Source organism: Vipera berus, assembly GCF_964194415.1.
Source record: "Vipera berus genome assembly, chromosome: 7".
NCBI lineage: Eukaryota > Metazoa > Chordata > Lepidosauria > Squamata > Viperidae > Vipera > Vipera berus.
Genome location: NC_138209.1, coordinates 39,389,547 through 39,404,083, shown reverse-complemented (window position 1 = coordinate 39,404,083; position 14,537 = coordinate 39,389,547). Strand labels below are relative to the sequence as shown.

Sequence of the window (14,537 nt, the reverse complement as noted above, 5' to 3'; positions counted from 1 at the left end):
CCTTTGGAACCAGCTGCCAGTGGAGCTTAGGACTGCCCTTGACCTCCGTTCATTCCACCGGGACCTGAAGACCTGGGTCTTCGAGCTCTCTGGCCCAGGCTGAGAATTTTAATTTTAATTTTAACTGGGGTTTTTATTTGTGCAGGGATTGATATAATTTTTTAATTGTTTTTAACTTTTGTATTTTTCGTTTTAATCACCCTGTAAACCGCCCTGAGTCCTTCGGGAAAGGGCGGTATATAAATATAATAAAATAAATGAATAAATGAAATAAATACTATCTAAAAATAGTGGTGGTACATAATTATTTTATATTTTTTAAATGTTTTATTTATATACTGGACATGAAATTGTCCTATATACATACATTCTTGAAAACTACACATTCTGATATGGATATTTTTCATTTAGACTTTTGATTCATAAAACAATTCCTTGTTTTAAATAAGATTTTGGAAAGTTAACCACAGTAGTTAATGGTAAGGGAACATGATTATCTGCTGACGAGTTGGAAAAAAGTGCTGCCTGATATATATAAACATGTTCTTCAAGCTGTCTTTCAGTACATGAATAACAGTTGGGTCTCATCCAAAATGGCAAACTGTTTTTTAAACTTCCTTTGTGTTGGATACATGCCTGCTATTTTTGGAATGCAGCTTTAATCAAAGGGTGAGGTCATTGTTCAGGGTTTGTTCTATCTTACAACTAGAACACAGTTCTCACATATACAAACATATTACGAAGTTCTTCCTCTTTTAATGAAAAAGAAGATGTATTTATGTATTTGGTAAAGTACTGACTAGATCCATTCTTGGAAATAACATAACCACTGATTAAGGTCAAGGTCAGCAGGGACAGCAGAAATAAATGATGTTAACAAGAGGAAACAGGAAGGATTAAGGTTTTGCCTTCAATTTGTCTTTTGTTATTGTTTTTTTTTGTAAAACATTGCTTCATTTAAATGTTGAACTGCATAATGGTTTTGGCACATGTGTACTTTAAATAACTCCGATTTTATTTTGAACAATTTTAGCCATCTCCATCTTTCAACTGGTTTATTGCCCACATAGAGAATAGTAGGGCTGAACTTTAACTACATAGAAAGAAGCAGAGTTTTCCACCTTTCCCAAATACTACATGGAGTGTAAAAGCAAGCTGATTGAGAAATCCCCCAAACCAAGTGGAGTAAAGCTCTACTGAAACACGTACTGTGGCCTGATTTTAGAGAAACCCTTTTTTCTCATCCTAGACCTAGAATAATCTTCCAATGTAGCAGAGTGCCCCAGATCTTAAGAAAGAAGTAGCTACAGGTAGGCCAAAGGAGTGGAGAAGAAAGATCTACCGTAGTCGGATAAGCTAAGTTTGGATCCAGCCTGAAAAACAATAAGGGAAGGCATGCTGTATCCTGCTCAAACAATTACTGAATTGTGCTGTTTCTTTATCTTTTTTAATTGGTTGAGTGCAAATTTATTTTTTTTTAAACCCAGACATATTGTATAATAGCAAATAAGATATATGAAAAATAAGACATTATGTGAAATGTTCTCTCTTATACACCAGATTTCATCAATAACTTCTTTTCCTACTGGAAATGTTTAAAGCTGTATTTGCTTTGAACAGTGCATGAAATAAGTATTTTCTACAGTTAAATAGATAACAATAACTGTTTTAAATTGGTAACTGGCAAATTTAATTCTTTATTTTAAGTTGTTACTTTTATCACAAAAATATTATGCAACCCTGATCACCACCAGGACTCTAATATGAAAATGACACATTATTTGATTTGAGAGTTGTACAACCTTTTTCTTCATTGTACAAAGCTGTTTCCTAAAGAATAATTTGATGCCTTTTGTCTCCCAATCAACACGCTTATGGAAGAAGATAGATAACTGTGATCAGAAATCTAAATCCTTTTCTTTTGAAATGCTTGAAAATAGTCTCAAGGATGTTTACTTGGGATGATGGTAAATAATTATTTTGTAAATAATTACTAGTTTAAGCCACAAACTAGTTATTGTTTACAATGTACTTTCAGTGTACCAACTAGCATCCACATAGTATGTCCTTTGTATTTCATCCCTTCCAATAAATGCTTCATGTTGTAAGATAAAGTTAGAGATTTTGTTACATTTCTGATGTAATTCTAATGTATGACAATTTTAGTTACCTTGGAAAGGGCAACAAGTGATGGAAAAAGCTGGGACATGAGGGATGTAGTTCAATAGCATCTGGAGTATCATAGGTTGACTATCACTACTATATATGCTAAAGCATTCATTTGGTTATGCTTGGTGAAATCAAATTAAGAGAAATATTTATTTCTCATATTTTTCATTTACTATATTCAATTCAATCTTTATTACGGTCATGGACCAGCATAGGATTTACTAGTTATGTATTGTTAAATATCTGTGAAATGTAATAAGAAATCCAATCATTATTTTGCATTTTGTGTCCTTTGTACAGGAATGCATGCTTTGCGGAGAATATTTCATAAGAAAGAGAATCTCCTGGATGATGATGTGTCTGTATCTGTAATTATTAATCGCAGTGATTTTCTGCAGGCAATGAATGATGTCAGGCCCAGCGCCATGAGAGAGGTGACAATTGATGTACCCAAAGTAAGATTTCTCTATTAAATATTTTAAGATGACCATTTGGAAGTTGGAGAATAAGAAAAGACTCATGCTTAAAGGCAGTCATCTGATCACAGAAATAGCTTAAGTGGTCTTCAAGTCTTTCCTTCTGCATATCTTGGGAATATATTGGAACTGTAACTCTTTAATTCCTAGTTATGCTGTCTGGATATTCTAGAACTCAAGTTCCAACATAGCTGGAGGTCAAGAAGGATTGTCTAGAAAAAGATGATTAAAAATAGTGAGGGGTCCACATGTATAGTCAGTATTAACCTTGCATATTTTCCAACATCATAAGTTTCTCACAAGGGTGAAAATATAGCACATTGTTGTACTTTGATATCATTTTCTGTTTTTGTGGAATGTGCAGGGATACACTATTTTAAGACAGGCATATGGATAGAATAGAAATACATCCACACATTGAGACAAAAACTACTGTTTTGGCAAAGTCTTTCAATCCATGATAAATGAATTTCATGATTGTAGCTAAAGAAAAATCTTTATTGTAGATAATAAGGTAGCCATACAAATGATTGACCATTGCCAATGAGAGAGTGCAAATGACTGTTATACCTGTGGTAGTTTATATTTATCTTTTTTTTCTTGTGCTTTTCCCATGAATTTACAGCTTCTTGTTGCAGCATTTGATGAACCTGAACTGAGCAGTTGCATTTATATAATAACTGTCTTCTTTAGCCTAAAAATGGTCTACACATTCATAGGACAATAAACTTGATAGAGATACTACATCAATATTATCAGAAATAAAGATTGATTACTGTATCCTATTTGGCACTGATTGTGGTGTGTATGTGTTCAATAAAAAGTGATCCGAAGACAGTGTTAAAATAAATCTAAAGTACTAAACTACTAGTAGCTGCTTGATAATGCAGTATTTATGACCTAAACATGGGAGCTACCAAAAATCAATGAATGAATTAATTAAAGTGACTTGCTTTGTAGACATCCTGGTCAGACATAGGAGGGCTGGAAGATGTTAAACTGAAATTAAAGCAAGCTGTTGAATGGCCACTGAAGCATCCTGAATCTTTCATTCGAATGGGCATTCAGCCACCAAAAGGAGTACTGCTATATGGACCACCAGGATGTTCTAAAACCATGATTGCAAAGGCCTTGGCTCATGAAAGTGGTCTAAACTTCTTGGCAGTAAAGGTTAGTAATCATTGTGTTCTTAAGCATGATGTTATCAAATACCATAAAAGCTCTTGTATAGTATTCTTCAACTGTCAGCCTTTCAGATATGTTGGGTGTACTGGAATGGCATTGCAATAAATTACCTTAATTTCCTGTTTTATATACAGTATTTGTAATGTTTTATATTTTTGTTCTCAAGATTTATGAACCTAGTCTGTACTGAAAGTCTAGGGAAGAACAGTACATTTGGAAGAAGAAAAAGGAAGTTATGCTACTTGCTTAGTTAAATTTCTGGTTTATTCATACTGTAGTTATAATGTATAATAGTGCAGTAGTTGAAAACATATCAAGGTGGTGCCATAGTAATTTGTTATTTTGTTTTACAAAATAAAAAGTTGGAATAAGGATGGAAAGACTGGAAGTCAAGTGTTCCAATTTTTATTCCTAAATTCTCCATGTTCCATAAAAATGGCCTGAAATAACATCTTTCAAGGCCTACTTTGTTTTTTTTAATTAAATAATTTGGACTTCAAAGCCTATTAATTGAATTGATGTCAGCTTTGTTCTAGTTACCTCATTAAATCACCAGATGGTTTCCTGTACCTTAATATGTTGTTGCTATTTTTATTTTCTTCCTAGCATTTTCATCCAAATACAGGTCCCACTTTTTTCAGATAAACTAAATATTGATCCATTGGTTGCAAGAGGAATTGACTGAGCAGCTTGTCACCAAAGCCTGAAATTGTGGCCTGAGAAAGTGACTGGACTGGCCCAAAGTCACCCAGCTGCATTTCATGGCTAGGACTAGAACTCACAGTCTCCTGGTTTCTACCCTGGTGTCTTAGCCACTAGACCAAACTGGTTCTCATTTATATTTTTAAAATATTGTAAGGGGGAAAAAACTTTCCAAGAAGGTCTTCAAAATTAGAATCAAAGCATAATCTAAAATCAAAAGCTGAATTGCCATTTTTTTAAAAAAGGTGTCAGTATGTTTAATGCTTTTATACATGTTTATTATAAGAAAAAGTAGCTTAGTTCAGAGTATAATCTTAAAAATGAGGTTAAATGAGATAGGATAATTTTTTCTCCTAAATGACACATTGTAAAGGTAAAGGTTCCCCCGCACATGCGTGCTAGTCGTTTCCAACTCTAGGGGCCGGTGCTCATCTCCGTTTCAAAGCCGAAGAGCCAGCGCTTGTCCGAGGACGTTTCTGTGGTCATGTGGCCGGCATGACTAGACGCCAAAGGTGCACGGAACGCTGTTACCTTCCCACCGTAGTGGTCCCTATTTTTCTACTTGCATTTTTACGTGCTTTCGAACTGCTAGGTTGGCAGAAGTTGGGACAAGTAACAGGCGCTCTGTTACGTGGTACTCGGGATTCGACTCGCCAAACTGCCAACCATTTGATCAACAAGCTCAGCGTCCTAACCCACTGAGCTAGCCATTAGTTTTTGTATTCCAATACTTTGTATGCCACTTATATACTAGACAGGGGTCCCCAACCCCTGGGCCACAGACTAGTACCGGTCCATGGCCTGTTGGGAACTTGTCCGTACAAATGAGTGAAGCTTCATCTGCACATGTGCAGGATCTAGGTAGGTTGCAAAGCCATGTTCTCCCTGGTCTGTGGAATTTTTTTTTTTTTGCAGAACTTGGTGGCCAAAAGATTTGGGCCACTGCTCTAGGGGGTAAAGGATGCATATGCACATACACAAAAAGAACTTGACGTTTTTCTACTGTGATTCTCTTCTTTCACTAAAGAATTCCAGTTGTATAGTTATCTTGAAATTTTGCTGAATGAGAAAGAGTTTGGCTTTTTATGTGCAGTGAGCAGTAGAAGAAAAAGCACAGAAAATAGTTACATTAGTATTTTTTTTGACATTTTCTCCAAGAATGCTTCTCCCAATGTGGCTTTTTTGTACAGGTAGGCCTTGAGTTACAAATATAATGGAGCCTGTCCATTCCATTCGTAACTCGAAAATTCATGGGAGTGAATCTCGTATCTCAAACAAGATCATTTCCTGTTCGATAAGATGCATGCAGCTCGTTAAGTGCACATGAGGTGTCTCAGGGTGGGAAAGGCCGTGGGGGGCATAGTATGGAACAGGCCCCCAAGGCCTCCCCGACCCACTAAGATACCTCATGCTTCCCCCTCCATTCTTGCTGCACCGGACTCACCTTTAAAATATCTCTCCTCTCTGCTGCAAGAGAGTTGATGGAAGGTCCTGGGTGCTGTAATATCATGCAAGTTCAGGCACCGATTCTCTTTGCAGAGAATGGGTGCCTGAACTCTCGCGCTGTTTGCGGTGCCTGCTTCCTGCTTCCCCCAACTCTGGGGCTGTGGGAGGGTTCTACGTGCCTCCGGAGGTTGGATCCAGGCCTGCTCCAAACTGTTGCATCTTAGAACGGAGGCCAGGGGAGGCTTCTGCATCCCTTCGGAAGTCCATTCTGGGTGGCAACAGGTGCCTCTGACCTCCAGAGGCATGCAGAAGCTCCCTCGACCTCCGTTCCAAGCGGCAATGGCTTTGAGCAGGCCTCCAAGGCCTGGATCCGACCTTTGGAGGCACGCAGAAACCTCTCATGGCTTCTGTTCTGGGTAGCCTGGAGGAGGCCTCTGGAGCTCCAGGGACAATAGGGTCACTTCCTCCCCAACGCAGTGAGCTCTGGTGGGCTGGACGCAGGTGTGAGGGGCCTGGCCTTCTCCCTCAGTTGAAGGCTTCGGGCATGCCTTCGGGCAGAAAGGAGTTGTGGGCAAGAGCAGGAAACAGGCACCGCAAACACCTTTTGCAAAGAGAATGAAAGTTTCTAAGGTCTGTGATTTGGCACAACTTCAAACACTCGCGCGAGATCGCAGACTCCAGAAACTTCCATTCTTGGTGCGAAAAGCATTTGCAAGCTGTCTCTCCTCTCTCTCAAAGGGAAAGAAACCGTGGCAGAGAGGATTTTTGCAAGGTAAGTGAGTCTGGTGTGGCAGAAGGGAGTGGGAAGCAGTTGTGGGCAGGGGGGGGAATAGGGTGAATGTTGCAGAGCCTTTGCAGTTGTTCATAAGGGCGAACAACTGCTGTGGTGCTGCAAGATTCGTGATTTGGGGACTTTCTCATAAACATTAGGGGGCGCTTGTTGCGTAATTTCAAATGGGCACTAAGTGAACCCTCGTAATTTGGGGATTACCTGTATTGTATAGTTTAAAAAACTGCAATATGTTGCTTCATGTGTCAGTTGTGTGGTTCTCAGAAGAGACATGTAAAATAATTAGTATTTCTAGAGGACTGTCAAGTGATTTTGAACTTTGCAGGTTTTAAGAAAACTTTTAAAACATAATTTATCACAAAGCACAAATTTACGCATATGGGACAGAGAGATACTGCTAAGCTTGTAAGCCTCCCTGAGTCTTCGGAGAAGGGCGGGATATAAATGGAATTAAAAATAAAAAAATAAAATAAATAGCAGCTTGAAATGTATTTTTATTTTTCAAGCATGTACAATTATGGTAAAGGCTTTGATAGAAAATGTTCCTCATGTCTTTCTTTTCCTCTTAAATATGAGCCATTTCAGTTAGCTTTTCTTTTTCCAATTAGCAGTACTTTCAAAATATATTCTGTTGGCAGATTATTGATTTCACTTTGGCTTTGCTGACTTCCTGTATCCTTCTTCAAATATTTTGTGGTTTACTGCACTTGATATGGGCTTACGTTCTGGTTGTCGTCTGGATCAATTACAACAAAATGCTTTCCAGTTTAAATTTGCCATTTCTTTGTCTTTATTTCTTGGCTGCAGCAGTTAAAATAGATTAATGGTTTTGGGAAGACCCACGTCTTGACTTTATGAGCAATTATCATTACATTTCTGGAAGAAGATTGGTTAATGATCTGAAAGGGTCTTTGGACTGTTCCTCATGAATTGCTCTTTATTAAATAAGAAACATGAAATTTGTGAGATAAAATCTTTTTTAAAAAGGATCTCATAATTAACTTTATATAGTCCTAGAGAGCATTTAGGTCAATAAATATAACTCTGTTCAGTACAGAAACCCAAATTAAGGTACAGATTAACAGCAGTAATTGGGATCCAAATTTCTTTTGTCAAGCAATATAGTCATAAAGCACAAAATCATGTGACTGCATCACTTAGTGACAACAATTCTGACAATCCCTGTTGCTGTTGTTAAGCAAGAATTGTGTTATTGAGAGAGGATTTCCTTGTGATTTCCTGCCAGCTTCCATGAGCAAAGTCAACGGGCAGAACTTTTGAATTCTGGATAATTTGCAAGCAGGCCAGCCAGCAGGTGTGTATAATATGGTCTGGCATGAATGCAGCAATTAAGGGATGGTATATGAGCAACTACTATAGTATGAATGTTGTTACGGATCAGAGATGGCTTCTGCTAGGTGTGGGAAGATGTGAAAGCTGCCCTTATGCTCCACAATCCCTCACTTGCTGTATTTTGTTCCTGATGAGGGAAATCCATCTGCTGGCTGCATGCTTTCTTCCTGAGGCAATGCATGGACTTCCTGAGGCCTCAAAAAAGACCTTGTGTGACTTTAGGAAAGCTATATGCAGCCTCAGAAAAAAAGTATTGTGACGCCAGCAGCTGCCTTGTGAAGGGCTCGGCTTGATGCACCTCATCAGCAGTGGGAGGAAGGAGATGGTAAAGGTCAGTTAGGAATGGCAGGAAGTGGTGGAGTACAGGACAGATATAGTGGGAGATAGACTAGTGGGGAAGTTGAAGTGTACTCTGCAGTCATAAATGTGGGTGGGCTGCCAAATGCCTGAATTTTGATCATGTGACCTCAGGGTGCTACAATGGCTGTAGATTCAAGGACCAGGCATAAATACCATTTGTTCAGCACATTGTAATTTCAAACAGTTGGTAAATGAATGATCCTTAAGTGAGGACTATCTATATCCATAACTGTGAATCCCGTGTCAATCTTTTAGGTATCTGAATACTGCTATTACTGTATATTGCCCCTGAATAAATTTTCTTAAGGTTACATATACTCTGTGCCCTAATGTATAGAACCATATGTACTATATTTCTTGAAGAAAGTATGACCAAAGCAGGTAATGAAAGTAATAATATAAATGTTAATAGAACTATCATTTCTCATGATTTAAAAACTGTATTTCTATTGATGTATCCTAAAATATAATTTCTCTTTTTGGGAGCCATGTGTTATTGCTGATGGGGGATGGGCGGGGTTTTTTATTGTTATTTTAATATTTGTATGTACTGTTTTTAGTGGGTATATATTTAATCCTTTTTAACTTTTGTAACTCTGTATTTTTTATGCTTGCCCTGTTCACCGCCCTGAGTCCTTCGGGAGAAGGGCGGTATATAAATAAAATTATTATTATTATTATTATTATTATTATTATTATTATTATTATTATTATTATTATTATTATTATTATTATTATTATTGCTGATTCATTTTCAGTTTGTAGTCAACATAATTCCAAGATTCTTTTCATATGTACTATTAACAAGCCACGTATTTTTTATTCTATACCTGTGTACTGTATTTTTCTTTATTCTAAGTGGAAAAATCAGGATGTTATGTATTATTCTGGTTTGAGTCTCCCTCTATCAAAATCCTTTTACATTTTGATTTCCTTTTAGAAAGTTACTTAGATTAGTCTGACCAATTCATGCTTTTCATTTTGTAATTGGCATTGTTTTCAGTATGCATACTGTTTAATTAATTGCCATTTGTTCTAGAATCTTTCTAAGTATTGATGTTTGCATATATACTATCAAGGCTGCAAAAGTGTAGTAATGTAGGGTATCACTTTAAATAACTAGTAGATCATATAAAAAGAGATATGTATAATATTGCTTTCTCTTTTTTAAACAATCTTAAAGCCAAATACTAATTAATATTTATAATATTACTTCATTATATTACATACTGTGTTGACTGCAAAGGTGAATTTATGGTGTAAAAAGATAGATAGATAGATAGATAGATAGATAGATAGATAGATAGATAGATAGATAGATAGATAGATAGAAAGAAGCTTCAAGTGGTTTGTAGTAGATGGCAGATTCTTCAAATATTTCAGTTCAATGTATTATAGATAATATGTGCCAACTTAAATTGAGTCCAGAAAATTAAGATTTAAAAGTCAATAGAAATTCAGTAAATCCAGACTAATAAATTGATTGATTAGGGAACAGCATGTGTTTTCAAACATTTTTATAATAAATAAAATACTTTCAAATATTCTCTTCAAGCTGTTTTTTTAACATTCAAAAGAAAGTATGATATAACAGAAACATCATTGAAAGTTTTTGATTTTTTTTCCATACAGGGACCTGAACTGATGAACAAATATGTTGGAGAATCTGAACGTGCAGTCAGAGAGGTTAAGTATAATAAATTTAACAGTACAACAATTCATACTTACTTATAGAAGATGTTAATTAACCAGGAGTTGCAAGACAAGAAAGAAGAGTATGCCTACAATATTACTTGTCAGAACCATTGCTGATCCTGGTCTGGAAACTACTATACTTGACAATTGAATCACTAGACATTTTAATCATCCAAAGTGATTCAGAATGTCATACATTTTATAGATAAAATGTTGATACTTTGCAACCAAGTGCTTTTAACAATTGCTAATCTGACAGATTTATCTACTGATATGGGAATGCCACCAATCAGACTTTATTGGATGGGTGAATGGGAGGTCTGTTAAGCCTCTGTAAGAACATAGTATACTTTTCAAGAAATTTTTTTTCATCATCCCAGTCCATGTTTTTTCTCTTAGATATTTAGGAAAGCCAGAGCTGTTTCACCGTCCATATTGTTTTTTGATGAACTAGATGCCTTGGCTATAGAACGGGGGAGGTAAGAGAAATTATTTATATAAAGCATATTTTATGGTTATATGAGACTTGCACTTCCAAGTTCTATAGCTTTCTCTGCTTCATGAAAGCAGTATGAATAAGAAAATGGCTTTTTTTATTTGCTCTTGAAAGTAATACATTGATTGGTGCAGCAGTAACTTGCAAAAGATCTTTATCCTTTCCATTAACACATTTGCACTTTTTTTCTTTTAAAAACAGCCATAGGGCACCTCCTAATTTTATTGTAGCAAGGATTTTTGGGGAGAGCCATATTAAATGTTTTGTCTCATTCTGTTCAGTTGATTAAAATTGCTACATGCAATTGGTTGTTTCATTACAATAAGATAGGTACGGTATATTCATTGTACATCTTTTCCTTCTGTTTGCTATGAAAATTATAAGAACTTTAGAGAAAAATGGATCAAGTAAACCTCAGGAAAAGGAGAAATCAATTCAATTTCTGTCAGTACAACACTTGTACTAAAGATAGATCTTGCCTTAAATTATGATAATTAGCCATGGTAGAAAAGTCATAACAGTGAGCTTTTTGTTTAACTGGATTATTGTGATTTGAATCTGTACAGTTATTTATTGTGTACTTGAACAAAGGAAAAATTGTTCAAAAATGAAAGCTAAATTATTAATTTGAAACTTATGTTAAGTGAAACACAAGATTTAAAGCTAACCATATAGTAAAAAAATGAAAACGTATATTCATTTATATCTACATTTGAAATGTTCAGTTCTGTCTGGATGTTTTTGACCTATTATTTAATGTAGACATAAAATGGAGAAAAATGAGAACTCTTTCTAGCCGGTGCAAAAATTGGCATATGATTTGTGAAGTCATATTCCATTGTCTACATCTATACGTTGAGTGGTGGGGGACATAGAAAAAAGCAGGGCAGGATATAAATATTTTATTCTTAAATTTGAACCATATGGGTGGTAAAATGTGTAACATGTTTTTCATAACATTCATCTGAAATTGAATGGTGTAGGAAACCAGATGAGGCACTAGTTGGAAATGGACTGTTTGTACAGATTGATTTTACACAGTAGTAATTTGCAAATTTATTAAAGATAGTAATGAATTGCAGCATCCATAGATCCACTTTCCTTTTCTATAACCAGATTTAGATTTTCAAGGAGACACCTGTTAACATTGTCACTTTGCTCTACCAGTCACATTAAATAATCCATAGATTTTTCTCCAATGAGAAATTTACCTAATTTAAACTCTTGTTTAATTTACTCATTTGACAACATTTAAAAGTTTTTGCAATATAGATTGGTGGACTGGACAAAATTCATATGCAGGACAGTAAAATGTACCTCATGAAGCTGTTGCTTGCATTTTATTTGTAACTGAAGCATCATCAGATATGTAGTGAAAGGAATAATGCTAACATAAATCCAGCAGCTGCATATTTCTTCTTTCTTTATTCTTGTTCCATATTCTAAAATAAAAGTGGTCATTCTTTTGGAGAGACTAATGTAATAGGTTTAGGGTAATAGCCTTAACATTCCCCCGATTCACCCTACATTTATTTCACTGAATTAAAAACAGATTTATTGGTCTTTAATGGATCCCCCCTGGAAATCTAGACCAGAAACGGATAACATAAGAACACAAGCAGTATCTTGCTGTATCAGGCCACTGGTCCAGTTAGTCTAACAATCTGTTCTCGCAGCAGGAAACCAGGAAGTTCACTAGTCTCCCAGCAGATGGCTTTGAAATGCAGTCACATTGCCATCAAGGCTAAAAGCCATTGGTCCCCATGACTTCTGTGAACTGGTCCAGTCTTTTTTGTAGCCGGCCAAGCTGGTAGCCAGCATACAGATTACATAGTTTAATTACATATTTATTTATTTTCCTGTTATCTGTTCCAAGATTCACTTTTACTGAGGAACCTCTAAATTAGCATTAGAACCAAACACCCTTTTCCATACCCACTCCCACACCCTTTTAATCCAAACAGAATCCCCATAAACTTACTTTTAAGAAAGGAGAAAGATGCTAATTATAAAATATATCATTGGATCCCAAGTCTTATATGACAAAGTATTTCATGTGTACCTAAAATAGACTCATAATTTCTTATAGTTACTGTTGCCCTGAGTAGAGTAAAGTGACTAAAAAAAGGTCTTGCAAAACTCAGAAACTTTTGAAAGGTATGGAACAGAATGTTCATTTGAACCCCTTTTCAACTCTTTCATATGCTTTTTTTGTATCTTCCATTAATCTATTTTTTTTACTTTTTTGTTAAAAAAATAGATGTGTAGCAATAATAGGTGTACCAATAGATGTTTTTACAGGTAGTCCTTGACTTACAACCTCAATTGATCTCTACATTCATGTTGCTAAGTAAGAAATTTGTTAAGCAAATTTTGCCTCATTTTATAACCTTTCTTGCCACTGTTGTTAAGTGAATCACTGCATTTGTTAAGTTAATAACACAGTTGTTAACTTAATTGGCTTCCTCATTGACTTTGCTTGTCAGAAGGTAATAAAAGGGGATTATATGACCCCGGGGCACTGCAACAGTCATAAATATGAGTCAGTTGCCAAATGTCTGAATTTTGATGGGATGCTGAAACAGCCATAAGTGTGAAAAACGGTCATAACTCACTTTTTTCAGAACTGTTGTAATTTTGAACTGTCACTAAATGAACTGTTGTAAGTCAAGGACTACCTTTGTACTATGACTGTTGTTGATTCATGTAGTAATTCTTCATATTGTCTTGCAAGTTGAAAAAGAATGATGTTACCCTCTTCTAGTTCACATTAAATACTTTCATAGCAGAACATATTTAAGAAACATGAGGAATTAATAGGAAGAGTGATGTTCGTAGATGTTATTCCTCAAGGAACTACTCCTTAAGATTTCCTACTACTAATTTTGAAATCCTTTGATTTAAGAAAAGTACCACAAAGCACAGCAGGACAGAATTATGCAAGATTTGCACATTTTAATAAAAAGGTTTGGAGAAAATAAAACGAGAGGTTTTGTTCTGAACTGTACAAGTGGTTGTTCTAATTGTGGTTGTTCCTACTGACTACCACAAAATCAGTTTGGCAGAAATATTTGTTAAAATATTTAAGAAATCCCTAAGACATAAGGCTATATTTGGCATATATTGTATGTGACTGGCCAATCCACAGTTCAAGTATACAACTAGTACAATATGTACTACTCAAGAAATGGATGTCTTTCCATTTCTTTGTGGCTCCTTCTAATATTGGGTTTCCTTTCCTTAGCAGTATTTTCACAATTTAATTGCAGAATAAAAGTCTCCCTTGAGATCATGTCCACATCAATGTTCCAGATGCAACTGTATGCGAGAAGGAATGTTTGTTTCTAAAAAAAAAATCCTTCCCTTTTCAAAGCTTCAGATCTTAACAAATTGTACAGCTGAAGAGAATTATGGGTATACTCCTAATTCCTTGTTATCCTGACCATGTAAAACTTAATTCCACTGACCAGTAAAGGCTGCCAAGAGGAAATGACTTCGTAATTAAACTTGAAGGTGATGAATGAGCCTGGCTCTGTGTAAATGCTGTTCAGACAGTCTGTTTGCTGAAGTTAGGATATATATGTCCTTTGGAAATAGGATGCTGTTTATATATGTATAATTTTGGGGAGTTTCAGCATTAGACATGTTTGTTCTTTTGTGTTTTTTTATAAGCAGTTTTGAGCAGGAGCTTGGAGAGATCTCTTATTAAATTCCATTCTGAAAAATCCAGCCTTTTGGTGTACATTATTAAAGACCAGAAATTATATAAGGATTCTCATTTCCATTTTAAGCCAAAAGCAATAGTTTTATGCTTTCTTCTGGTATGATAAAGTGGCACAATGAAAAAATAAAATCATGTGATTTT

At 35.6% G+C, this 14,537-nt stretch overlaps 1 protein-coding gene across 1 annotated transcript in view; it reads left to right on the top strand.

Moving 5' to 3' along the window:
* AFG2A (AFG2 AAA ATPase homolog A) overlaps nt 1–14,537 on the top strand; it is a 138,001-nt gene that overhangs the window by 31,019 nt on the left and 92,445 nt on the right. Inside the window, exons 10-13 of the mRNA XM_081332723.1 lie at nt 2,470–2,624; nt 3,606–3,815; nt 10,114–10,167; nt 10,576–10,655. Of these exons, the coding sequence (XP_081188849.1) occupies nt 2,470–2,624; nt 3,606–3,815; nt 10,114–10,167; nt 10,576–10,655 (499 nt within the window). The remainder of the gene's footprint in view (nt 1–2,469; nt 2,625–3,605; nt 3,816–10,113; nt 10,168–10,575; nt 10,656–14,537) is intronic.